Consider the following 27,992-nt stretch of genomic DNA (forward strand, 5'->3'; position numbering starts at 1 on the left):
CGCCCTCAATCCTAAGTACATATATGGGTCAGTAGATATGCGGATTCTGCTGGAATCTGCACATGCCTTCCATCTGACCAAACTAGCATTTAGTTTTTATGTCTCTGATCTTACCTTATCTATAAAGTTCTCTGAAAGCACAGTGTCTTTACAGCCCACTTGCACAACAGTCACTTCATTTTCCAAGTAAAAGCAAGAATATTAACAATATATTATTTTTAAGGTAAAAAGATAAATTTAAAGATGGCTGGTTATATTTGTTTTATATAATATTTATAATTATTCATTTAATATAATTCCACTTGTTAAGTGTGCTCATACTGTTTCCTGTTTTCTTTTTCCAACTTGTTCTGCTTTTCTACTTCATAGTGGTGCAACTTTTTTTTGGAACACACAGTTCAACAGATCACCAAAATATTTAGCATGTATTGAGGCATATGTAGGTAACTTATCATTCTAGTGAGAATTTCACTAGTGTGACATTATGAAAGCTCTGCTTTCCTGGTGCGTTTTGCAAGTCAATAATCTAAAATGTTGATCAATACTTTAATTCTTGTGAGAAAATTCAAAACAAAAGATAATTTTGTTCTAAAGCCATACACTGCACACATTCACCAATATTTTCAGAAACGTTACAAAAATATTTCAGTAACAGTATGCACAAGAGTACTATTTTGCTGTGACAGGCTGCAGGAAAGGGCAAGTAATATAATTCTAAACAGTAAATAAATGTTCACCATAGACAACAGTATGAGATGGATATTTTTTCAGTCACGTTCTTAATTGAAAGTTATTATATAAAATGCAGAGGAAAAACACATCAATTTTTGAAGATTGCCAACAGCAGATTTTACAAGTGCAACATATCTGAATAAAAACTATCATGAATTGTTACGATATAAATTTATACAGATATTCCATTTGAATGGGCATAAGACTCTGCAGTGATGTACTCTATATAAAAGAGCAGAATACGGCACTCCTGATTTCTTCTACACTCAATTTAAGCCATAATTACTTACTTGAAAGCAAGATGAATAGGCCAAAAATTCTTTGGAAAAATGTTCTATAATCTCAATGAATTAGAAACTTAGATTTGTATGCTAAATAAAACTTATTTACATTTTAACAGATTTTACATTTTTATGATTTCAGAATTTTGGGAATTTCATATTGTAAATTCTGTAACTCACAATATTTGTAAATTAAAATTGCAATTGTAATTGCAATTTCATTCAGTTTATGTTTTCATGAATACCTCCTAAATACACATTTACACTGTCCCACAGTATCTGCAGGATATAGTTTTAGTATATGACTGATTACAATAATTGTTACATTCTATAAAGGAATTTGAGAGTATCAAAAGTCATTACTATCTGCAGTGCTCACAAGTTTTTTTTTTTTTTTTTTTTTTTAAATTAAATCCTCTTTTTTCAAATACCCTTGGAATGACTTATCAAAACTTGTACTGGTGGACAACAAGTTAGTATCAATTTAGTTATTTCCTGTTTAATATACAAAGATATAATTTACAATGAATTTAAGGAAATAAAAACCTGTTTGGACAGAAAGGAAAACTTACTGCACAATCTCTTTGGGGAAACAATTTTAAAATAGACAAGACTTTTAATGAAGCTGTACACATTTGAACAACAGCCTCTTTATCTTTCATGCCATGTTATTATCGAAACTATGAACTCTTTAAAAGGTCTAAATTAGAGCAGGAAGATTGTTTCACCTTCAATTATAGGTTCCTTAGCCTTTTTAGAAGCACCTTTGAACCTTGCACAACAAATTGCTGGGAGCTTTGAAACAGATCTGTATTCCCATGTTGTACAAGGATTTGTAGCAACTTATAAAAATAATTCCTATATATACACATGGTAACTACAATGAAATTCTGTAAATGTTTGGGGACTGAAAAGCTAATTCTTTTTTCTGGGTTTGTAATATACTTGCTGCAAAAAGGTCCTGGTATACAGCTATGGCTCTAAGTACTACGTCAGTACAAAAAAAAATCTCTATTTTAATAGTATGGACTACATTCTCATATAAAGGGTGGTTTTTGTTTTTGTTTTTTTTTTTTTTTGACAGTCTCCTTGAATATACATATTATTTCTCATCCTCATTCTATGACTACTCAGCTATCTTAAGTCCAGCACTGAGTTCTCTATGAAGTTCCATAAGTTTGAGACCAACTGCCAATATGTCATTTTCATGTTTAAATAGTCAAGAATATAATTATTAAACTGAAAAATGGAAAATATGTTACCCAAAAACTTGTCTGAGAAGATATGGTGCACAATGAAGAATGTTTCTATAAATAAAGGTTTCAGTTTGCACATATAATTTTATACTCTTATTAACATCCCCATACATACTCAGGATGGAGAAGGACCCTGAAACACAGAACTTTATTCTTCAGGCTTGCCTACTTAATACAGTGAAAGAAGAGCAGTTTTAAATTTCTGGCTGCTGAAAATCTCAAGTTTATTTTCTTCAAGACTGAATACTTAAGCCATTGACTGACAGCAGAACAAGAACCGTAGTAGAAAGTCAAATGCAAAGAGGGAACATATTTTTTGAAATACATAATTACAAGAGAAAAAAAATTCTTCTGCAATTTTGTTTGCCAGCTGAATTTCTACATTGCATTGTCATACACCCATAAAGGACAGGAAAGGATAAACTTCTGATGATTTATTATAGTCCTACCCATTCAATTGCAACAAATTTGACTAAGTAAAAAAGAAAAAAAAAATAGAATAAAGCAACAGTAGTCCAAAAACATGCAACACTTGTTAGACTTGTATCATATGTGTAATCCTGTAAGTGAACTTAATAACACTGACTATGCTAATGTGTTGTTCAAAAGAAACACCACACCATGAAAAATCTCTATTACTTGTTTAAAGCAGCCACTGTGGAAGTTGTATATACAAAAACATAATCCTCCAAAGTCAGCAACAGTACATTTTTGTAATTTTAGAATACGTTTCTAAAAATTAAATACACTTTCTTTTCTTTATGACTGGAAGTCTTTCATAAGATAATGAAAGAAACAAAGTCACCCTTATTTCATAGGAAACTTTGGTGCACTTTACACAGGCTTATCAAAAATAATTTAAAAGTAACAACTAATACGGTGGCTTAGAGACAGAAAATTCACATAACGTAAAAGATACCTCAAAAGACCCTAATCTCACTACACTAAAAAAAAAATATCAAAATACACATATGTTAAAAGACAGGGAAAAATAGTAAGTTTTAGTATATTTAATATTGTTTGCTTCCTGAAGCTCCCTAGCTATACACTCTACAGACTCTAGTACTTACAGTGTCAAATCCTTCCTGCAGACTTATTTACATTTTTCCCTCAATAAACCTCTGAGGTCAAATCAATCCAAAAGAAATGCTGAAGTCACTTTTAGTGAGATCACAGATACCTGCCTCCAGCCTCTATTAATGAGGATTCCAATAAAAGAAAGCAACCAGAATTGTTTTAAAATGCCCTCTCTATGACCCTGCTCCTCTGAAGGTCAAGTGCACTATCATTCCCTGTAACCAAGGAAGCAGAATCGACGTGTTCCTGCTGTTTTGCCAGCTGCAGAAGGAGTCTGTCTAATAATAATATTCATTTCATCTGGGGAAGATAGGTATTCCCAGGTTATCAAGCTTCCCACCTCCTTTCTTAAGCTCCTCAACCTGCACTCTGAATATTTCTTAAATGAAATTTGAGAAAAGAGCTTGTCTGCATCTTTATTTTCAAATTGGCAAAATTTAAAAGGAAAATCCACCACGGTTCCTTTGGAGCATCTTTAGCCTTAAAGTTTATTAACCCAATGTATTTAAAGGAGTGTAGGCCACTCTGAACTTGTCCAGACCCCATAAATATGAAGTAGCATGATCAGTCTTGCTACATTTAAGAATTAATGCAGTAAGTTTGTTATGCCCAAGTGATTTTTTCAGATTAATTTCTATCACAAAACATTCGGATGAAGGTGCAATGATGACTGACGAATGAAAACAAAAAAAAAGTATTTTGAAATTTTTAGAAATGGGAATTTTAAGTTATGCTACCTGAACTTCTGGCAAAAATGACTGTACTTTTTTTTTTTTTTTTTTTTTTTGATTTTTTTTTGGAAGTAAGCTTGAATACAGTGAATTTCCATTAGCAAGTCTTATGTGTGGACTCCCAAACTTAGCTCCAAAATGTTCTCACTATTGAAAACAGGCTCTTTACTTGATAGAAAACAGTTATTTACTGTACATTTACCTAAAAATAGTAACTGTGAATAATCACTGTAACTACAGCATTGCATTTACAGCACAGATACAACTTAAAATGTCAGGTCAACTAATTGTTATGTAGTGCGGGGGAAACTATTATACGTGAAATCTTAAACATGTAAGAACATCCACTGAAATTATAGTTTTATTATTCTTGTGCTAAATATCTGACCCCATACTTAATAACCACGTAACACTAGATTTTTATTTGCCTTTCAAGAAAGAGGATTATAATACCTTATTTGCAGCTGTCTTTGCTGGAACAAAAATTGAATCCTGAATATAATAATGTTCTATCACTACATAACCCTCTGCTCAGAAATATATTTCCCACCTCTGAAGTTCAGAACAGCTGCATTGCAAAGGTGGAATCTTTGTAAGACTTAAGCAGAAATTATAAAAAACACATAAGAAAAATCAAAAGACTCTAAGTTGCTTGTTTTTTGAATTGAAAGAAAAGTTAGCAGAGTGATTGAAATCTGAATTAAAATATAAAACCAACCAGCTATATAGTGTCCTGTAATGTACTGAGTATCTGACCTGGGAAACCTCAAAAACTTGAGCAAAAATACATACACAACATGCATATTTAACTATGAGAAACATTAGATTTTTAGGTCATTTGGGGTTAGATTTTTAGTTCCATCAAAAAAAATAAAAAATACTTTAAGCATTATCTCCTGCACAGATATAATAGAAATAATTTCATTCATTTTTATATGACATCAAATATGCTACTGTAATAAACATCCATAGTAAAGCAGAATTATTATTTCGTATCTTTAGAGTTTCTAACATATCAGCAGAAACATTGTTATAGAACAATATTGCAGGAGTATATTATTAAAGAGTTTATTATCAAAGAATAACAGAACAGCCTATGTTGGAAGGGACCTCAAAAGATCATCATGTCCAACCTTTCATAGGAAAAGAGAGTCTAATCCAGCACCCTCTTGACCTGCATCTTTAAAACCTCCAGTGATGGCGTTTCTATTACATCCCAAGGGAGTTTGTTCCAGTGATCGTCTGTTCTAACGGGGGGAAAAAAAAAAAAAATAAAAAAAAATCTTACACCAAGACAAAGTCTCATCTGGTACATCTTGTACTCACTGCCACATGTCTTCTCCACATTGGTTCTTATGAAGAGAAAACCTCCATCCTCTTTGTAGCCACCCTTTAAGTACTGGATCATGTTTAATATTAATCATGTTATGCTTAATACAGTAGTGGGACTCTTAAGAAGATTCTGAAATTATTGTAAATTGTAATTTTCACAGTAAAACTACTCAGAATTGAATTTAGATATCTATCCTTCTGCTTATGACCTAACTTTTGTTCTTGTATGTATTTCACTTATTGGAAATGTCATTAGTACCTCCTGAATGCATCTGCAGAAGACCAGGACCTATCTTGTACTGGAATTTTTGCTACCGTGCAGAGAGATTATGGAATTCGATCTGTATCAACTGGATGGAGCAAAAAAGATAAGTAGCCATCACTATTAAATGTAATTTTAGGACTTAAGACAACTTGATGTCTATGTAAGCAGTTTTCAGATTCACTGCACTAACCAATCCTATCTGGTATTGATTAAAAACATTTCATGCTGATCTATGCATGTGATTCCCTTAGAAGTTCATGAGGACACAACCAATACTTCAATTTTAGTACCCACACAGCAGCTAGATACAAAGTAGGCAGAATGGGAGAAGAGAACTTCACAAATCATGCCAAGTGTACACTACGGGAAGATGGAGCTGAAGTGGAAGAAAAGTGGCAAGGCATGGAGAATTGTCTGATTTGGACCAATCAGGAGAGGACTTCATTCACCTAGGCTCTCAAACTACTAAGTTTCACTAGCGATAATTTCACAGGCTGAAGTGTTTGGAAATTCATTAATGATTTGCATTAAATGCAACAGATGATCTACATAAATTTCAGGAAACAAAAAACATATACTTAGAAATGTATATATCCACTATCTTGCATCATGAAGCTGAAAAACAAGTATTTGACAAATATGTGCATTTCTAGGGCTGGCAAAATTAAATTAGGCTACTTCTGTTCTACTCATTTATTGTCATTTTATATAAATATAATTGCATACGTAAAGTATATATTTATATTTTTCCTAACTTTTTTTTTTTTTTTTAGAAAAGTAACTAACTCTACATTTTAGTTGCAATCGTATTATATTGCATTTTGGATATCTGCCTGTGTTTGTGTAAAAACAGTACTTTGAAATGAAGGTTCTCCAGAAATTTCTTGATTGTTGTTCTTTGAAATAATGAAGATTTCTTCACAGCCTTTCAATTAAATTGTTTACTAATTTACTAAACTGACCTGCCAATAGTGTTTTCTTTACATGCACATGTAGATATGCTCAAACACATGCCTATTGAAAATTTAGTTACTAAGGACAGCTTTTTTTTTTTTTTTTTTTATTAAATAGCTTATTCCCCTACTATCAAAATTGATAATGAAGGAATTATCTGACAAATATATCAAGGGAATAAATCAATAGGCCAGAGACTGGAGGAATTTTTGAATTCATAATTTCACTAAAGCCTCTAGTTTTTCTAACTTAAATAGAAGAACATTACCTATAATCATGCTATTAAAAATCAAAGTGAGTGTATTGCCTGAATGCACTAGTCAGGTATCACTAAGTAGAAAACAATTGCAGAGGTACTACATGTATTATTAGTATTATAGAAAAGAAAACAGAAATTAAGGCATTGTTAAAGCAACTGCAAACCAAATATGTTCAACAGTGCCCTGAAACTGAAACTTTTTACAAATTTTATCCCATTAAAGTTAAAAAGAATTTCAATGAAAAATACTGTACCAATTTTTACAGCATAAAAAAACTGCTACATCTCAAATTATATCAGAAAGACTTTTTTCTATAAATATTTTTCCTAATGAACATCTTTAGCTACTAAGCTAATAGGCCTTCATGAAAAGCATATGTGCTGCCTGGAAAATAATATTTGTTTCACAAACGTGAAAAATATCTGTATCTTCTGAAAGTTCCAGTGATACTCTTTGGAATGAACTGTGCTGACCACCTGGACCCTTTGTAGAATGGCAGATAAATTCAGATTCAGAAAAAGATCGTCCATAGTTTTACTGCCCTAACAGGATTCTGCTGCAATATCTTGTACAAGACATTTTAAGTCAAAGGTCATGGAAAAAGCTGTAATTCTTGGTTCATCTGCATCACAAAAAATCCTCAGACTACATCTGACATAAATGCCTGGCTGACCTATATTACACCAGAAATTATCACATCTGGTAACATCTTGAATTCAGAGGCTGCCAAGCTGTGTAAGGTATGTAGAATCTCCTTTCTCCAATATGTACTTTGTGTGAGATACCTCTCAGGCTGACTGAGTATGGCTAGGTCTTAACGATCAACAGTGAATTGTATTTGAATGATTTGAGAGCATTCAGCATCAAAACTCCACTTTGAAAAAATTCATCCAAAACGAGAATATGGCTACTGGTAACAATAAGATATTGAAAATAAATGGCCTTCTTTTGCACTTTACTGACTCTTACAACACAGTGAAAAACAGTCAGATTGGCAGCATTTCTACTCTCACTTTTCATCACATCAGACATCTGAAGAGAATATGTGACAAAGATAACCAGTATTTTTTTAGTGCCATTGCAAAAGGTATTTTCAGAAAGGCCCAAGGTTTTGATAAGTTCTTTTCAGGGCACTGGGGAAACAAACCAAAATCCTCCAGCAATGCAGCCAGCCTAAATAAGCGCCTAGTAAGCACAAGGCTCAAGATATCCAACTCCTGTGATTCTCCCCCTATAGCCTCTAGCAGGGAAAGAGAAGGATGCAATGGAACAGAAAAGGGACAGCTCTGGCTACTATTAAAAGTTCTTCCTGGTCACATCAGAACTGATGTTGGAAGACCTTATTCCCTCCTGTAGTGACAGCTCTACCTGAACACTTCATGTTAAAACTAAGGTGCCACACAGATAATACACGTCCATAACAGAATACATTTTCCTTAAACAATAAGAAAACTAAACCTGAGTAGGTGCTGGGACTGAACCTGGGCCACTGCTATATTGCATAGTGACAGTACTAAATACTTGATAAAAGTGGCATTACTTATTTTGAATTAAGACTGAACTATTTTTTATGCTTTTCAAAAGCAACTGAAGATGAAGAAAAATAGCTGAAATTCCCTCACAATTCCCTATAGCTGCTTTCTGTCCTCCAATCTCACAAACAAGAAGTATAGTCAACTGCAGACACAAAAAATGAAACACTCTTATCCAATCTCTTCAGAAATACACAGCTGAAAAAATGCAAGCAGCAACACTGCTATAAAGAAAGCAAAAGCAGTAGAACCATTAAAAGGACAATTTTAGAAAGCCCTTAAAACAAGAATCAGTAAAAAATGCAAATAGTGGAGAATACTCAGTTCACTCCAGTGATACAGCCACAGTATCACTGAAAACAAACTTGATGAACTCTTACTCAAGAAAAAAATGGCCTACTTGCACAACAGTCCAAGGTGGTGCTAGGCATCAAAGTTTTCAATAAACTCATGCAATACAAATGTGGCAATTATGTTGAAAAACTGACACGGAGATAGTTGAACATGCCAATATCTGCATTAAGTTACCCTGTTCACAACTTGTCTCTCAACATTCATAAGCTAAAATTCAATACACGATTAATAACTTCCCTTCCATTTAATTTTCCCTGATAAAAAAGTAGTATTTCAAAAAAGCCTCTCATTTAAAGCAACTGTCGAGCTTTACACTACATTTTCTCTGACAGTGAGTACAGTATTATAGCATACTTTAAGAAAATTAGTAACGTCTTTATCTGTGTTAAAACCTGTATCTGACTGCAGACACCCAACCATTCAAAAAAAAAAATGGTTCAAAGTTTAAAGGTAACATCAATTAACTCTTAATGAGACACTGCTGTTTGCAAATCTTTTTCCATGAAAACTAGTTTTCATGGGGTTATGCAGCAGACAAGTGTATAATTTAAGGAGGAGGCGAATACTATAAAGAGATGAAGCCCTCTATTTACCCACCGGCCAGGAAGAAATCACAGAGCTTCATAAATTCTTGGGATGAAGCGATCTCTCCAGTGGCAAGATACAACCATCACACTATGTTACCACGGTGCATTTCCTGCACGAGGAATTACAAATGTCACATTTTATGTGCCTTAGATGTGAGTATAGACCTCAAATTCTATGAAAATACTATACGGTTTGCAGGGTTTCCATTACATATTTTTATTTCCAAGTTGTTTTGGAGGAGTTTTTTTTAATTATTGATATTGATATCTGATATAGAAAATTTATATTTTATATTGATATCTGATATAGAAAATTTGAATGAAAAAATCACTTGTCAGTTTCAGTATGTGAAATTTTAGTTTTTTTGAAACTACTCCTTTGGTCTTACTTCCATCATACTCCATAGTCCATTTTCCACATTATAGTACAATCATTGTCATGATATACTTTAAAAGAACCAACATTAAAAAAAATGCTGTAAATAAGAATTTGTAATCCATTTCTGAAAATCCAATGACACATTTATTACACAGAGCTGCTTCTCGAACTGAAGGTTGTTGGTTTTTTAATATTAAGGTATAACCTTAGTTCAATTAGTCAAAAATCCAACAAAATGTCTAAGATATGGGCTTATCTACAGAAGACTCTTAGCCTACTTGCCCTTCATTATTTATGAAATCCCATAATTATAAAATCATATGATTAAACCATAGTACATTTGAAAGATATTAAACCAAATACATTAAACCAAATAACTTTAAGCAACAAAAACCTAGTTTATTTGATTAAAGTTTGCAAACTGAAAGAGAAATTATTTATATTCTATGGCCATATGTAGTTTGAGTGTTTGTGAGTCAGTTTAAACATATTAGCTGTTGAACATCCAAGCTTCAATGATTATACATTAAGACATCACTATATCACTGAGTAGATTTTAATGCTTGTATTTCATATATGTAGACGCAAAATATAAAGCCTGATTTAAATTAATCACCCTATTGTAAATTCAGTATAGTACATAAGTAAAACAGGTATCTTCAAACATTGTTCCAGATTTAGATGGCAACTCAAGAGATGAGCAGAAATTTTTCATGGCTAAAATGATTAAATTCATTATCATATCACCAGAAAAAAAATATATATTAAAACAAAACAAAACACACAACTCCGTATTACAGACACGTTTCTCTACAGCTCACGGTGAACTTTCTACGTGCACTCCTACTATGGAGGCCACCAGAACAATATACTGTAAACAAACCACGTATGGGTTGCACTAGTTTGTTTGTTGCCCATTGTGTTGCAGTACTGCTCTATAGGGATTTCCTGTTCCAATTATGATAAGCTGTAAACAGCAACAACAATCTTACATAGTGGTATCATCTGTCACTCACCTCAGCCACCTGCTGAGCTTCCACTACCTGCTGAGCCAGCACCTCCATATTGGTTGCCATGGCGAAGCAAGATCATTAGAGAACCTGTTTGAAAAAGATGCCAGCAACTTCCATCAGGCACAAATGTTAGGGCTTTTCCTTACTACTAAAGAAATCCCTGATATGACTTAAGAACTTACAATACTGCTCAATTTATCTGACAAATAAGAAGATATGCCCTGGATGTGTGAACGCGTGTGTACGCACATATATACGCACAGTGCACGCATGTAGGAGTCATAGTATTCAGAAAGCTATGTTCTACTATTATAGGCACATAGTCATTCTTTTACTTTATAAAGCCTGTCATATATATTTTCTCTTAATTTAAGCAGCAAGTAAGAGATACTAACTTCATAAATTAGAAAGGACTGATTTGATTGTCAACTACTGATGCAGTTTGTGAAATACGGACTTTTTAAGGAGCTGGCCTGAATTCAAAGAAGAGAAACCTTATAGTTAAAATGGCTTCTGACTATGCCCTACAAAAGTCATTAACTCCAATAGCACGCTCTTCACATCTCTTCAGATACGGTGCACAATACAGCATCATTAGAGCGCCCTAAGTCTACTCATATGTATCCACAGAATCTTTCTGGTTAGAAAAAATCTCTAAGACCATCTAGTCCAACTTTCAACCTAGTACTAAAGTCCACCACTAAGCCATTCCCTGAACTAGGAAAGAACAATCTGAGAATGGTGCTTGATCAAATTTTTATTAAGTCAATCCATCAAAGTGCCATGATCACCCATATTCCTACAGACATCCTGCATTGTGCAAGAAACAGGCTATCCCATCTAAAAAGTAATAACAGATAATGGAAAATACATTGTAATTATAATGTAATAGTACTGTAACTCTGAGGGGAAAATACTACTGAATTGCTTTATACTACTTCAAGTGTCTGTACCTTGAGGTTTATGCTCTTCAGGGGTTTAAAAAAAAAAAAAAAAAAAGAGTGCTGTGCCTCCCCAAGGGTAAATTTAATTAAGGCTTCAAATTCATGCAGTGGGTTTTGAATTGTGACTTGCTTGTTACAGAGTTCAGATCATGACCCAAGCATCGGTAACAAAAACACATTCCTGAATACCAGCACATACAACGTTTCATTGAAAACTTTCTGCTGATACTTGCAAGGCAACCATTTCACGTAAAATTAAAAATAAATACTACTATCAGTAGCAAAACACATAATAGGAAAATGCATTCATGTCCCCAGCACCATATACCCCTCTCCAAACTCAATTTTTTACAAAGCTAACATTGTTGAAGATGTCAACATTTGTTAAGTTAAAAAGATTAAATCTTATTATGGTAAATTAAACATGTAAATAACATGTATACATCAACGGAAGATCATTTGTAACACATTTGTAACAATGCATAACCAAAATTGAGACATCCTCTGTGGAAATCACAGATATGCTAGTTTCCCACACAGCTTTTTTTTTAAAGTGTTCAGCCTGCATAGCAAGTTTATGGACCGTTTCCACCAGACCTATTTAATATTGCAGCTGATGGACAGTTTCTCAAGGTGTTCTCTAATTAATTCTCTCTCATTGTTTTCTCATTTTTAAGTTCATCATGAAAAATAAATATGTGCTCATAACATGTTTTTTTCTCAGCGCTTTAAGATTAAAAAAAACCCTGAAGATAAGATATTTTGTTTGTAAGAGTACCTTTTTAAGCCTCAATGATACCTTTGCTGTGGTAAGTCTCTAACAAATTTGCTGGTGGTGCTGTTATCCAAAGTTTTTTTCACTTTTTACCTTCCCAAGACAACAGTAAGTTGAGGCAATCAGATCAAATGCAGTTGGAAGCTCACAGACCAGACCGACACGCCAGCGTTCAGAACGCTGACTTTCAGAGTGACATAAGAAGCAAAATCTGCTTCATTAGCAAAGCCCCTGAGCAGCAGACTTCATTAAAAAAAGTCCTCCAAACAAACCAATAAAAGAAGTAGGATATAACAGCAGGGAGGCAGCTGGACCACCTGGAGAACCTTTCCAATGTAACAGGGCGGCAGCCAACTGCGGTACACGCAGATGACCCACCGCACAAAATACCGTGCAAAACCATCTCTCCCCTTAAATTGCAGGGAAACCTCAGAGGAAAGTCACACGCTCCGTCTGAACGCTTTCTAGGCGGGACCGCACCAGGACGGCTGGAGCCGAGCCCCGCCGCGCTGCCGTCTGCGCTCATGGCCCAGCGACGCTGCCTCTGCGCCCCGCACGCCTCCCGCGGCCGGGCCGGGCAGCAGGCGGCTCCTCAGCGGGACGGAGGAGAGGAGGGCGGGCAGCCGAGGCTCTGCCCGGCCCCCGCGGTCCGCTGCCAGGAAGGCGGCGGGAGGCGGCAGGGGCCCCGCGACACGGGGCACGCCGGGGCCGGCGGCCGAGCCCTGCGGCGACCGTGGCCGTGTCCGGGCCCGGGGCGGGCCCGCGCGCAGCCCCCCGCGGCGCCCATTGGCCGCCGTGCCCCGCGGCCGCCGGCCCCGCCCCGCCCCGCCCGCTGCCCCGTCCGAGAGGCAGCCGGCCCACGCGCGCCCGCGATTGGCTGCGCGGGCCGCCTATCAGGCCGCTGGCACCGCCTCTCGAGCGAGAGGGAAAACACCGAGGGACGCGACCAAGCACAAGATGGCGGCGCTGGCGGGCGGCCAAGTCCCAGGCGGGGCTGCTGCCGCCGCCATTAGGCCCCCCGTTCCCCTCCCCCCGGTATATCCTTGTGTCAGGCTACGAGAGGCGCGGGCGCGGCAGCAGGGAAGCGGCCGGTAAGATGGCGGCGGCCTCAGCCCCGTATGCAAAGTACCCGCCGCCCCCTCCCCTCCGCCCTCCCGGTGGCAAAGGTAAAAGGGTCGGGTTCAAGCCGCCGCCTCCGCCCGCTCAGACTCCATCTTCCCTCTCCGCGTCCGCGTCCCGCGCCCGTCATCTCCGCGACCGTCGCCCCCCCGGGCAGCGGACTGCTCTCACCGGGACCGGACCGGCTCCGACCTTAAGGGGCCCGCATCCCAGCACAGCGGCTCCGCGCTGGAACACCCGCAACGGACCGGCCCCGAGCCGCGCAGACCCTCCCTCCCTCCCTCCTTCCCTCCCTCCCTCCCTCCGGCAGCTGTAGGCCTGCCTACGGCACCGCCGGCTGCTGCTCACCAGCACGTTACCGAAGCCTTCGCGCCTCCCCTCCGCCGCTCGCGGGGTGCCACGAGCAAGGTCCCGATGCCCCCCCCCCCCCCGCCCCGGTCCGGACGGAAGCGGCCCCAGCGGCCCGGCTCGGTTCTAAAAAGCGAATTTTACCTCAGGAGTTGGCGCCAAAGTGCCCTGGCGGTGACCCGGACCCGGGCCCGAGCCCGGGCCCGGGCGGGCCTGCGTCGGGTGGAGGTGCCCGGCGGCGGCCCTCCCTCCCCCCGCGAGGGCGGCGGCGGCGGTGAGGGGCTGGCGGGGGGCAGTGGGGGGGGGAGGAAGGGCCGGGGCCGTGCCACGGAGCGGGGGGCAGGGGGCGCTTTGTGTTACGGTGTTTGCCGGGCCCCTGTGAAAGGTCAGAGTTCGTGACCCCGCCCGCCGCCGCCGCCGCCCGAGAGCGTCTCCGCGCTTCCTCTTCCCAGCACCACGCCGGCCCCGGCCCCCTCCATCCTGCTGGCGGGGCGGGGCGGGGCCGGGACGGCGGCGGGGAGGGGCGGGGTGGGGCGGGGCTACCTGCGCCGCTGCCCGTGTTCGCGCCAACGCTGCGACGGGCGGCGGGCGCGTTCGGCCCGGCGGCTGAGAGGGGCCGCGGGGTGCCTGGGAGGGCGCCTTGGGGGGTGCCTGCGGGGTGCCTGCACCTGCGCCTGGGAGCAACCGGGAGCGCCCGGGCTCCCTCTGGAACGGGGAACGGTGGCGCCTTGCTTAGGTGGAGCCCTTTCTGAGCCCTGGCGGCGCGGCTCTGCTGCGGCCTGGAGTTGTATGGGGCAGTTGCTCTGTGCAAGGGTGGGTGTAAATATTCCACGTGTACGTGGGATATATATCTTCGATTTTACCGAAGACACTGAGTCAAAGGATTTGATGCTGACTTTTGTTAAGGCTGCCTTCAGACCATTGTAAGTTCTTGTTTCATTTTGTAAGGTTGCTGTCATTGACTAGAGCTCACCCAGTAAAGCTGGCCGTGAGGATTGTTGTGCTTCTGAATGTGTGATTATAGGGTGTTGTGAGGTGTTCTCACAACATACGTCCGCGGTGGTTTAAGAGCTTACCGCCTTTAAGGGCTTGTCATTAATAGCCCTCTCCGAGGCTACTGAATATTGACTCATGGGCCCAGTTCTGTCATAATTGTGTCTAGCTGATTTTTAAGCTACACCTATCAAAATGATCTAGCTTAATTTTAGTACTTCTAGGAAGTTTCTTTTGTGTCTGGTCATTTTGACAGAAGCTGACTTAAGCAGTGGTCAGAAAAACATTAAAACTGAAGATGTGAAATAACAGTAACTCTTGAAAGGAAATGTGTGGAAGAAAGAGAAGCTGGAAGCAATGATGACTTAAACAGAAGATGCTATAGTCTGAATTGTTATAGTAAGCACCCTGATGTTAATTAGAACTGGCTATGTCTGATAGCCTTGGTGTCACATGACTGGAATTAATATTGTTAAGGCACGTGATGTACAAACATCCTTGCAATAGATAAAGGAAAACATTTTGAAAAATGTCCTATTTACTACTGTAGTTTTAAATATTTTATACAAAGATTTTTCAAATTTTCAAAACATGGACATGTATGTACCGCCAAAAACTGATTACTGAAAACACAGTTGCAGATTTTTTTCTACATAAAACATAATTTTGAAGTGTAAATATTTATTTTTTCATTTTTTAAACATACATGTAAAAATTTTCAAAATTCTCGTAATACCCTCATTTGTGAAGTAGGTTAGATATTAGGGTATGACTTGTGGAACAGCCTCTATGACCACTTGTCTTTGAGAATTTTTGGGAAAAATGGCAATTTTATGCTTTAAACTGTGAGATACTCATCTTTTGGGTGATGGTGTGGGCAAATATAAAACAAATCCTTAGTTTTGCCTTCTATTTGCTATCTAAAATGTTTTTATCAGAATCATAATCAATTTTCCTCTTTTTTTTTTCCCCATGTCACTTATGTTCATGGTTAGGTAGAAAAGTATTTCAGAGAATTTTATTACTGACTTGACAATACATTTTTTGATATGAATAGAATTCTTGTTGAAGCTAGTTTGAGATTTGTCTGAGGAAGAACTGGAAATATGAACAACTGATGGCCTCTCTCTGAAGGCCATCAAGTCCTGTCAAATACTCTTATGTAAATCTGAACAACTAAAGAGCTGCAATATCCTTTCACTATATATTAATAATCTGTGGTAGCTTAAGAGAAAATGAAAACATTTGCCTCCATAAACTGATATTTTGGGCTTTAAGGGATTTTTGTTTACAATACAGTATATATTGGCAACCAGATGGTTGCTGGGGCTAGCAAAACAAATGCTAGTCCTAGATTACGTATTAAAAAAAATAAATATATATAAACCTGAGGGAAAACAATACAGCATTCTTTTTTTTTGAATGAGCAAGAACCAAGATGTAATGCTGCCTGAGTATTCTTACAGTCTGTGGCATTTGCCTTTGAACTTCTCTGTAGTGATCCTGTGAGTGTAAGCATAGTCAAATTTAGTTTAAAGTGGTAGAGGACAAATTGTCCACTGAGAGAAAGTACTCTACAAGGATATTGAGAAAGCAGGAGAACACAATGCCTTCCCTCCATGCTGAAATGCCATGTTTGTAACTGCCATCAGATTTGCATATTTTTCAGGAGTTTGAGTAGTTTTTGCTGTTTTCCTTTATCTCATTGACTATATCAGAACTCACCTGATCCCTTTGTCTTGTGGTCCAACCTGTTTGGTGGCCCTCTGTATGGTACTGAGGTCATTGCTTAGCTGTTCCTGGGTGCACATTCCAACTTGTACATGGTCTTTTTTTAATTTTGTTTCTGCGCTACAGCTTTCTGAAAATACAAGTGGACTGACCCATTTTTTAAATCGTGTTTGTCATCTAAAAATATTTGAGACAAGGGAAGCCAATTATATGGTACAACAAAGATTTATTTCATAGTAAGGAAGGTGTACAGCAGTTTCAAGATTTCTAAGGCAAAACAAATTCATGACATGCCAAAGATTAAGCTTTCCTTTAACACGGTTAAATGCTTTCAGAATTACTTTGGCTTGCCCTGTGGTGAAACAGATATAATTGGACACAGACATGGTATATTAGGAATCTGAACCAAGTGCTGTGAACACTGATGGGCTTAGCAGACATTTTCTGAAGGCTATGCACTTTTTTTTTTCCTGGTTTACATCTTTTATTAATGGTCTGATGATTTTTTAATTTAATTTTATTTTTTTTAAGATCTTGCTTAGCAGTTAAGTCCCATGCTGACTGCAGCTGTTAGGCTTGCCAGCATGCTGCATCTGGGTTTGGAGACACCAGAAGAAAGGCAAAAATATTCTAGATGGTGTGCAGAAACATGGAAAGTATCATGTACCTGATACCACAGTGTAGTATTTGAATTGAATTCCTGTTTATAGGAAATTAATTTTTTTGTTCTCAGAAATCATTGGTGTTTATCATGTAGTGACTGTAACTTAAAATGAAATTTTGCAGAGAATAATCTAGAAAATTTTTCATTTTATTATTTAATTTCATATATTAAATTTTATTTTCATTTGTGAACATAGTATTTGTAAAAAGTAGCTTTAAGAAAAATATGCAACTGCTGTATATTGAGGTTTGTGAAAGGCAAGAGCAGTGCAAAATCCTAACCCTGCCCTAAAATTCACCTAAAGTGAGCTTTCAGTATGAAATATTTGTATCTGTTTAGTAAGGGCTGTCATTGTTGATATAAAGTAATTCCACTTCCTCTGGTGCTTTCTTTAAGATCAAATTTGTCTGCTGCCAAGTACTACAGTTAATAATGTGTCATATAGTGTATGAAATGAAAATACAGACAAATATTAAACTGTCCTTCTAGTTTCTTTTAACTGAAAGAGGAGTGAGCAAAACAACACAAGAATGTATTATTGCAAATAAAAAGATGAAAAAAATCTGAATGTTTATTTAAACTGTATTCCATGCCTTTCCAAAGCAACACTTCTCTGGAAAAAGAAAATCAACAACTATTAAAATAACCAAAAGAATGTAAGATCCTTGTCAATTAGTAATAATAATAAAAAGAAACATGGCAAAGAATGACAATGTTGTTGTTGTTTCATGGTAACTTCATAGGTTTCCTGGTGTTTGTTTTATTCTATGGAAAAGGAAGACTTTCAGAATATTTGTGAAACAGCAGTTTTAGGAAAAATCTATTTATTTTAATCTATTTTTTGTTTTACTGGGTCTCTCTGAAAGAGACTGTAATCCTGCCCTGAAGTCTAGTGATTTTCTTGTTAAAACTAGATCAAAATTGATGTCTTAATAATATCCTTCAGTCCAGATGATACTGTTTTTAATACACTGAAGTTTATTTGATATGTTCCCAAGTAATGTCTGAAGTCACATTTAAGTCTTGCACGTAGGAAGTTCACACAGTAGCAAGGGAATACCTTTTCCCCTGGATGAATATTGGCAGTGCTTTTGCTTTCATATTATTGAAAGTGGTTACAGCCAGAGGTCTTTGTTGCTTTTGTATCAAAGCAGTACGCAAACAAGAAAAGCCTGGTTGGTATTCATAGCTGCAGGATGTTCTTCAATCCTAAAAGCAATTCAGAATGAACTCAGGAAGGGTAGCAGCCCCAGGGCTCTCCAGACCTAGCAGAGCTTGGTTACAATGGCATGGGATCTTGTCATGTTGGTATGCTTCAACTCTGCTGCATGATTTACACTTTGAATTGGGAAAATGATTATAACAACTGTTTAAAAAACAGATTTTAAAAAAGGCACGTACTGTAAGATAGATCTATATATTAGTTGCAGATAACCACTAATCATTTTAATGCTTTTCAACCGGTGGCAAAATAAAAAAACTGAAACAACAAATAAGGTCAGTTTGCATTTGAATTATCAAATGATTAGCTAGTATATTATGCCTTATTACTGATTTTTTTTTTTTAAATCATTTATGAAGGTGTGGAACAATTTTTTTTAAATTTTTTTTTTTGAGAGAACAATAACAGCCAAGAGTTAGGAAGAAAATTTACTGAGCTGCTTATAAGTGAACTGCGTACAGCAAACCATCTAGATATCTCAATTTAACATGTTAATCTGGTAATCACTTTTAGAAAGTTTTATCTCTGAAATTGAGATAATTCCTGTCTTTTGTGCTTAGCTTTGCTCAAATTAGATCAAGTAGGACTGAAATTATGAGGGCATTTTATTTTTTTTTCTTCCTCTTGTGAGACCATTTGTATCTGTGACTGAAGCAGTGTTGACAGGTGGGGTGGCTCTGTAGTGGTTAAATGCAGTGTTGACCAAAACACTTGAGCATAGCAATTAGGTCTAAATCCTGTTTCTACCAGAAGGCCTCAACTGCTGTCTTCTGACTTGATATTTTTCCTTATTTTGTGAGAGAATCAGTTAATTCATGTGTGCTAACGCTAACTGGAAGTGCAAAGATGGAATTAAAGAAGTGAAAATATTGTAAAGGAAAAGCCTGTAGAACTGCAGTTATATTTTGACCTTTTATTTTTCCACATTACTTAAAACATGTTTAATAGCACTGTACGTTACTTTTTACAACAAAATACTTTCATGTATTCATTTCCTGCTTATCACTGAAAACTTCATACAGTCAGAAGATGTCAGCACCTAAATCTTCATAATACTGTTCTGTAGTGCAGTTTTGTTTTGTTTGAGAAAAGAAATTTTTGTTAGAAATCTTACTCTGTATTCAACATTCTCTTATTTTTCTCTCAGTGCAAAAAGTTTTTAAGGGGGAAAATACAGTCTATTGGTAGCAAGGCCATAGTTTTAACATGAAACAAGAGTTAGCATTGGTGTTCATCCATTAATGAAAGAATACAAAAGTTTTACTTTTCTCATACTTGTTTTCTGTTTGCATATGATAATCTGTGCTTTATGAAACTATCAGACTCAGATGTATTAAAAAAAAATAAAAACAATACAGCTATATTTTTATTTAGTGGTAGACTTGTATTTGTTTTTTTAAGCTTGTTTTTCCAGGTGATAAATTGAACTATCTTTATCATTTGGATACATATTACAGACCTTTAAAAATATGGAAAATTCTAGCCAGTTCATTACTCAAAAATTCAGGTATCCATGCAACTTACTGAAGAAAGGCAAAACTTGAAATAGTAAAGTCTCCCCTTCCCACAATGTATTGTAATGTAAGTAAATTCTTGAGCGTGTTATTTTCATACAAAGATATATTTTAATCATAAATGCCATTCTATTCCTCAGTCAAGTATTATGACAAATATAGGACACAAAACCATTTTATTGCAATGATTATAACATCACTTCTCAACCTTATTTAAACAAACCAAACAAACAAAAAAAAAAGCACTCCAGAATTCTACATCTTCATCTGGTATAAAGCAGCACATCTCTGAAGTCATACTGACACTTAGCTGCTGAGAATCCAGCCCTGGAGGTGGAGTAAGATACATTTACTTACAGGAGTTTCAAAGCACTCTTAACAGAGCAGGTACAGACAAGTGTGTTTCACCCCACCAGCATGTTTCAAATGGTGTGCTGGTTATATGGATTAAACTTTTAATGACGTTTTTCATAAGAACAGCAGAAACATCAGGAGGATTGAAAAAAAAAGCTAGAGTATTTAAATAGATGATAAAAATCTTAACACTACAAGGTAGGCTAGTGTTAAATAAAAACAGTCTATAGGTTTATAATAAATTAAAAATATCCTTTGGGTTTGAGTCTGATGCAATATTTAGGGAGACTTTATACTATTCAGTGTCTAGATTTGTAGAGCTCCTATAGTGCATTTCAAAATACTAGAGTGGTATGAAATTAGCTCCTTTAAAATAAATTATACAGTGGTTTGTGTAAAATTATAAAGGATAGTAAGTAATTATCCTGGATCATTATCTAGTGCAGCATTGGTAGAGCAGGTGAATGTTTTTGTTTATTCGTTTTCCGTGGAAACAATTTAGCATATGCAGGGCATGATTTCATGCTGGCACTTGTTAATGGATGAGTAACGAACTGGTCCACCAAACTCCTTGGAAACTTGAAATAGTGAAGCTGTAGTTGAATAAAAATAATAAAGTGCTTTAAATGAGCATCTGTCATTTACTACATTGTTTCTCATTTCATGATAGACACCAAAACCAACCGAATGAAATATGATAGTGCTCTACAGTAAGTAAAATTGACCCTGTTGCTTACTGTAGTCAGTATTTCCATTTTTTTTGGTCTTGATGTTAAACTTAGCTTACTGTGAGATCACAGAAGAGGCTTATAACACAGGTTGAATTTGCACAGACATAAAGATCACCATAAATATTCCCTATTTTAAAGTTTCCTTTTGGAAAAAAAAAAAAAAAAAAGTGGATGTAAGAGGAAGGAAGTAAAGAGAGCAATCTGGAAACAGTTCATATCTCCAGTGTATGTAACCAGTTTGCCTGAAATACACTGTTCAGTTTTGTAAGACATATAAAAGGTTGTCAGGAATGTATAGAAATCTGAGAATTTATTCCAAGTCCATTGGGTGATTGCTGCTATAAAATGGATGCTTCTTCCATGGCTTCAATCCACCTAAAAAGGGCAGGAAGGAAAGAGTGGTACATATAAAATTCAGTTTCTTTAGGAAATAGAAGAACATTAAGCTTGAAAAGGACTGTATTTCTCATCCTTGCTCCAGTGAGGAACTATGGTTTTGTGATTAGAATGGGAGATATGAAACCACTGAAGTATGTTTAAAAGCAACAAAACCTCCCATAAACAATAATTTCCTTCCCTGTGTGTCCTGAGGTGCTGGCATTTTTACTTTGAATTTCATGATGATTTTACTAGGTGGAAGCAGTAGCAATAAATTGTGAAATCTGAACAATTATTTGTTGATGAGCAAACTAAGAGATGGATAAATAGAACTCAGAAATCAGGGAAGCTCCTGTGCAAAAATCACATTTGACAGACTTCTAGGTATGATTCTTGAGACTCAGCCTCCTTTCTAACTATTCAAGGGAGCAAAAACACAATAGATCTATAATCACCCACATCTCTCGCATGCAATTAAGCTTAATCAACACTGAAAGCCATTTGTTTACTCTGTTATGGTAGGAGTTCTGAAGTGAAGGAGAGGAAAACCCTACTAAAGCTTTTACACCTGCATACTGCCAAGCGTGGAAGTCTACCCCCATACCTCTGTGCTGAATTGTTATCCTCTGCTCGGAAGCTATAAAACAGAGTCTGCTTGTGGTAGAGATGGAAAACTGTATCCGTACTTCCTTCCTCCTTTTCTGGGGCAATAGTAAAACCCAACAAAGGCAAACTTTCTGTGGCAACTTTGTCCTGAAAACAAACAAGAAGTGAACCAAAAATTAGAAGGCTTGTAACAGCTTGTGGGCTTTTTTTCTGAAGACCAATCATGATACAACCCCTCTCTGGGCTGCAAAAGCAGTAGTACCAGTCTGATGCTGGACTGGTGGCTCTTAAACAGGAACAGTGCCAGTGCATACTTGCACATGTTCACCTAGTCCTGAATTCCAACAACACTTCTAAAAGTCTAGTTATTCATGGTCACCCACAAGGTCAAATTGCCCGTAACTTTAGTGGCTACCTTTGACATAATGGTCCACAAGGTAAACTGCAAGGTTGCTGACAGTATGGGACGTGCAGCAACGCTTCTGAAAGTTTGAGACACAGCTCAGTCTCAGTTGTGTTACTTTGAAACACCTTTTGTTTGCTGAATGCAAATAGTAGTCTGATTGGTACCTTGTCATTTCCTTTCATAGCAACTTTCATAGCAACTAGCAACTTTTTTTTAGAAACATGCACTATGTCAAATAGCATGCTCGCATTCAACAATGAGGCCTCCAAATTTCTGAATTGGTAATGCAGTTCAGTGTTAATTTACCCCCAAGAAACAGCCATGCATCTTGCTTGCCAAACACGGCTTTTTATAAGTTCAAGAAATGATAAGCATTATTCATACTGCCTTTTACCTGTCACTGAAAGCTGCAGTTTTGGCCACTATATCTGGGTAATGTTTTCTCTAAGTGTGTAATGTTTTCAGTGTGTGTGTGTTGCCTTTGCTTCTGCTCTTAGAAACTGAATTGCAAACTGGGAGCATAAAGTTTAATTAGTCATCCGCTGCTCTTTCCCTATCACTGAACCAGATCACTTCAAAAGTCAAAGAAGGTAAGTAATGTCTTGGATACAGAATTTGATGGTAATAGTCTGAATTGCTGAGTTCAGCAAAAGTCATAAGAGGCTGCAGGGCCTTGGAAAAAAAGTCTACTTCAAAATTACGTGGTCTAAATATAAAGGAAGTAGGCAGAAAAAATAAGAGATTACTAACTATACAACAGCCCTGCTGAAGCAATTGATAAGTTAGTTTCCAATGATGGCCAAATGAGCTCTTCTGTGCCTCAATCTCATCTGTTTAAAGGGGATCATGATGCTTCATGCCTCAAATTGGTGAAGAAAATTTAAATAATTGACATTTGCAAAGTGTTCTGAGGGCTTAAAATATCAAATATTGCTGTTACTACAATTCTCGCATTGTGTTCTTTGTCTAGCAAAATTACTTTTTATGCTTCTGCTTATGGAATCTGTCAGTCATAACCACCTGTTGTATTGCATTTACTTTGGTAAATGCAGCTATTCACAAAGGAGAATAAATTAAAATATGAAAAGGGACTAGGAAGAGAAAAAGTACATAAAAATGCTTTAGTTTATACCCAATCTCCTTGGCTACGAGGGGGAGCTTACAGGCCAATATAGAGAGCAGTATTCTCACCTCTCCAGATTGTCTCCTGTCTTTCCCTGTTGATACTAGTAGGATATATATATATGTCATATTTATACTTGCAAAAGTGCAAGATTCTCCTCACCACCAGAAATGGATTACAGTGCCATCTTTAAAAAATCTGTCAGTTACCTTGAAGTGTTTGTGTGTAAATACCTAGACTAAGGTTGACAGTATATAGCAGCACCAGCAAAAAGTCAAATAATGAAGAGCAATTTGTTAGGAGGGTTACTGAGGTCCACCCAGGTTTGTGGCTGAGTCCCTCTGAAAAGGAGAGCTGCCCAGGAACTCGGTCTGTTAGAACCAGCTCTCAGAGGTTCTGCGGAGAGGTGACTGCAGAGAGCAAAAGAGGAAAGCCAGTTAAGAAACTATTTGAAGTCAGATTGCACAGTACCTCATTTGCTGTGTAAGTATAGAGGACTTTGCCTTTGATAACAAACCAGCGTTTCTTCCAGTGTCTTTTGCCTCTCTTACATCTACTGAGGTAACCACTGATGGTAGCTCCCTCTCCCGAGGCTGCCACCTGGAGGAAAGTAGGAGAAAGCAGGATTTGTGACAGAGGCTTTTCCCCTCCTGATAATGCATGTTCATCTCATACTAGACAACTAGGGCTATGTCCATGAAACCATAAGTAGACCACTAAAAATATGGAGAAATACAAAGCATAAGTGTGATATTACTGTTCTTTTTTTTTACTGTTAGAAGATGTTTGGTTAAATTTAGTTCTCAGTAACACATGGAAAATATGCAACCAAATTGTTACTAAGGTCAGCAAGTTTACAGTTGTGTTCTGAGAAGGTGTACTTGTGTACTTGTCCTTTTTCCCAGCTTATTTTCTTGGGGGGTGGGGGGGGGAGAGAAGGAGAGGAAGCAGCTGAGGGGGGTGAGGTGGTAAACTGAAAGTGCATGCTTCCAATATGGAAGGACAGTCCTTTAGCTGAACACCTATAAGATGTGGGTATATTTAGGACTTTGCAATAGTTTTATATTCATTTATGTTAATAAATTGATAGTGACTATTTCATTTGTGATATTTCCGAGGAAGGTTACACAGAAGTATTTTGAGATCTAAGCCATTAACGATCTTAAGGATCCACATTTTGAGTGAATGGAACTATGCACATGCACACCTGCACATAATGCAGTATGCATCATTAATTGCAGCAGTTAACTGCAATTATACCAAATTACAAACAAAGGCCAGAGGTTCAAAAACAGCCTTTCTAACACTAACAGAATAGAAGACTGAGCAGTATCACAATAGTGTATTGTAGTAGAATAAAAATATTCCAAGACCTGGGTAAAACAAATTAGAAAAAAGTTATGCATCAATGCTACCATGAGACAGTTCACATTAATAAACATGCTGCCTCCTTGTGGATAGAAAGACAATACTATTGTCATAACAGCTGAATTTTGGCCTTTCTCAGTATCCAGGTTTTGTTTGTGTTACATGCTTGTATTTTTGGCTTAGTTTCACTTCAGTACAAATAAACCTCAAGAATTTCCCATGTCTTGACATAACAATGAATTCAGCAAGATGTTTTCACCTTATTTTCTTTCATATAATCTCAGAGTGTCTGGGGAAGTGCAGCCATAGGGCAGGACTTACTGGATGCTTTCTTTGGTCATGACCTGGGAACCTGAGTGCAGCCCTGTGCCATGTGTGATTCTGTTGTGCTGAGGTGGCATTTGCAGCATAACACACTTTTTTTGTCTGTGACACAGTGGTTTTACAGCTCTGTAACTTTGTTCTGGACAGGAGCTCAGGACATTTCCATCTGTGTCTCTTTTGCCTCAGGGAACAGTCAGCATGCTGTTGGAGTAGGGATATGGCACATGTCATTTTAGATCCTAGCTGGAAACACCATCTCTGTATTAAGAGTCTATATGTAAATCATAAAGCATTGATTTTATTTTATTATTTTAAAGCCTTTCTGGCATCTTTAACAGTCCCATGTTGGACACAAACCAATATGCAGCTCCCTGTAGCCTTCTCTTCCCTTGTCGTGTGCTACAACTTGAAATTTCGGGGCTGAGAAGGAGACCTGTGCCCTGCATTTAAGATCGTTACTAAAATCAAAGTGGTTTGTTGAGCACTTCCACCCTCTCCTTCAGTACCCTTGTATGAATCCCATCCAGCCCCATAGACTTACGAACATTCAAAGGATGTAATAGGTCACTTACAGTTTTCCATTTAATTACAGGGCCTTCATCTCACTCCCTGTCACCATCTTTCAACTCAGAGGGTCTGGGTACCCTGAGGAAAAATGGCCTTACTAATAAAGACTGAGGCAAAAAAAAGGCATTAAATACCTCAGCCTTACTTCATCTTTTGTCACTATGTTTTCCATCACATCCAATAAAGGATGGAGATTCTTTTTAAAAAAGTCTATTTTGTCTTCTTCTGCACTAGCCAAATTGAGTTCCAGTTGGGCTTTGGCCCTTCTAATTTTCTCCCTGTGCAACTTGACACCACTATAATCTTCCTGAGTTCCCTTTGCTTTCTTTCAGAGTTCATGAACTCTCTTTTTCTTCCTGAGTTTCTGAAGAAACTATGATAAATACTTGCTGATTTCAGTGAAATGTGAGTACCTTACTGTGTTCAGGTTTAATAGGCAACTTTGCTACCTAGACTGCATCAACATGATTGACACCTTTTTCTTGGAAAGAAAATTAATATAGCTGGAGAAATTGTGGTCCTTTTGAAACAGGTGGGGATTTTGCTTGTTTACATTGGTGGGATCGAGATTTTATCAATTTTATTTGAAATAATTTGGTTTGAGCTGGGGGGAAAACGACTGATTAAATGTGCATTCCTGAATTACTTGCCAAAGAGTAGAGTCTATTGCCTAAATGGCATTTTATTTTTTGAAATCAAAGTAAAATTTCAGAAGTAAGTGTCTTGTCATAAAAAGTAACTGATTGACAGCAAATCGTGCTCTGTTGATACTTGTGAAGGCCTATGACCTGCATTCTTTTATTAGCTACTACCGTCAGGTAGTCTTATATTTTTCTGAAGACATTACAGGTTGATGAAGTAATTAAAGCAAGCTGCTCTAATTCAGGTTTCTTAGTGGGCTGAAAAAGGTTCTGTGGTATCTTCAGAGCTCAGAGTATCCTGTGTTTGAAATTCTAGTGTGAAAAATAGAAAAGATACTTGCATGATGCAAGTAGACCAGGGCATGGGTTGAGCCCACTGCACACAGAATAAATTATAAACAAAGCTGCTGAAATAGCACACAGTTCTGTGCAGTTCCTTGCCTTTCTCAGGCAGCTTGGTCCTACCTCCATAAGAGCTGAAGGGATCTTCTTCTGTTTCTTAAAAGATGAATAATGGATATTGTGGAAGACAGAGAAGGCACTGCTTGAACACCTGGATGAAGTTGGAGGGAAGCTCACACTTAGTGGCCGCTCTGCAAGATTAGGAAAATTCAGAAGGGAAGGGGGAAATAGGTGAATCGGCACATATCATAGTAGGCGTAAGAGACACATGATACACTAATGCAAACCAGCTACGGAAAATGCAATGCCTCCTTCATAGCTGTTTTTTATTTCAGCTTTTCTTTTGAATTTCCCCTTTAAGTCTGCCTAGCTTGCTGGATTTCATAGCACCCTAGGGTAATGGTAATAACCTACAGCTTCTTGAAAGCAGCCTGCAAGAAAGCTGACAAAACACTAAACACAGCTTGTTTTCTTCTAAGTTAAAATCAACATTAACCAAATGGCTTTTCCATCTCACTCTCTGTTCTGTAACATCTCTGCAGGATGAATTCACTAATGGGACATTCTTTCAGTATAAAACTCTTTGAGAACTCTGTATTAAGAACACTTTGAGTTCTGCAAGGGAGACATCAGTCTTCATTACCCCTTGTTGTCTGAGTTCACATCTTCACGATCCTCTCCTCTGGCAACACACATTATCAGGAAGTTTTGGTAAAGCTCGGCATTGTTTTAGCACAAATCTGAGTTATCGATTCTTGGGCACACAATGGCTTGGGAATGCTTTGGCTGTTGTGACAGTATCAGTTCATGTGTTTGCTTGGCTAGTGTTAATGTCTTTAATCAGAATGGAAAACTAAATTCACCTGTCCCTGTTATTTTAGCTCTGACACTAGAATGTACCTACTTTTAGGGATTGTCTCCATGAATAATTGTGGGAGAACATTATTTCATGTTAATTCTCTGTTAATATATACATTTTTTTAAATATTTGTATTATATATAGAGAGAGATGTATACTCCCCCACCCCA

General features: G+C 37.7%; 2 protein-coding genes and 1 long non-coding RNA gene across 7 annotated transcripts in view; 1 reads left to right on the forward strand and 2 right to left on the reverse strand.

Moving 5' to 3' along the window:
- Positions 1-14,416, reverse strand: part of NR2C2 (nuclear receptor subfamily 2 group C member 2) — a 45,756-nt gene extending 31,340 nt beyond the window's left edge. Inside the window, exons 1-2 of one of the 4 annotated variants that reach the window (XM_084292580.1) lie at positions 14,084-14,220; positions 10,757-10,840 (exon numbers count right to left, since the gene is read on the reverse strand). In XM_084292580.1, the coding sequence (XP_084148706.1) occupies positions 10,757-10,816 (60 nt within the window). In that variant the 5' untranslated portion in view covers positions 10,817-10,840; positions 14,084-14,220. Of the gene's footprint in view, positions 1-9,371; positions 9,472-10,756; positions 10,841-13,939; positions 13,964-14,083 lie in introns of those variants that run through there. The other 3 variants (XM_084292584.1, XM_084292582.1, XM_084292581.1) reach the window with 3 other exon arrangements.
- Positions 14,417-14,532: 116 nt separating this feature from the next.
- Positions 14,533-27,992, forward strand: part of LOC311212967 — a 74,319-nt gene continuing 60,859 nt past the window's right edge. Inside the window, exon 1 of the long non-coding RNA XR_014618726.1 lies at positions 14,533-14,862. This is a non-coding gene — a long non-coding RNA (uncharacterized lncRNA). The remainder of the gene's footprint in view (positions 14,863-27,992) is intronic.
- Positions 19,033-27,992, reverse strand: part of FGD5 (FYVE, RhoGEF and PH domain containing 5) — a 102,465-nt gene continuing 93,505 nt past the window's right edge. For both annotated transcript variants that reach the window (XM_084292699.1, XM_084292698.1), the window contains 4 exons: positions 27,027-27,154; positions 24,133-24,261; positions 22,131-22,279; positions 19,033-21,523 (listed from right to left, as the gene is read on the reverse strand). In XM_084292699.1, coding sequence (XP_084148825.1) covers positions 21,487-21,523; positions 22,131-22,279; positions 24,133-24,261; positions 27,027-27,154 — 443 coding nt within the window. In that variant the 3' untranslated portion in view covers positions 19,033-21,486. The remainder of the gene's footprint in view (positions 21,524-22,130; positions 22,280-24,132; positions 24,262-27,026; positions 27,155-27,992) is intronic.

The sequence above is a fragment of the Netta rufina genome (genome assembly GCF_964035555.1).
Source record: "Netta rufina genome assembly, chromosome: 10".
NCBI lineage: Eukaryota > Metazoa > Chordata > Aves > Anseriformes > Anatidae > Netta > Netta rufina.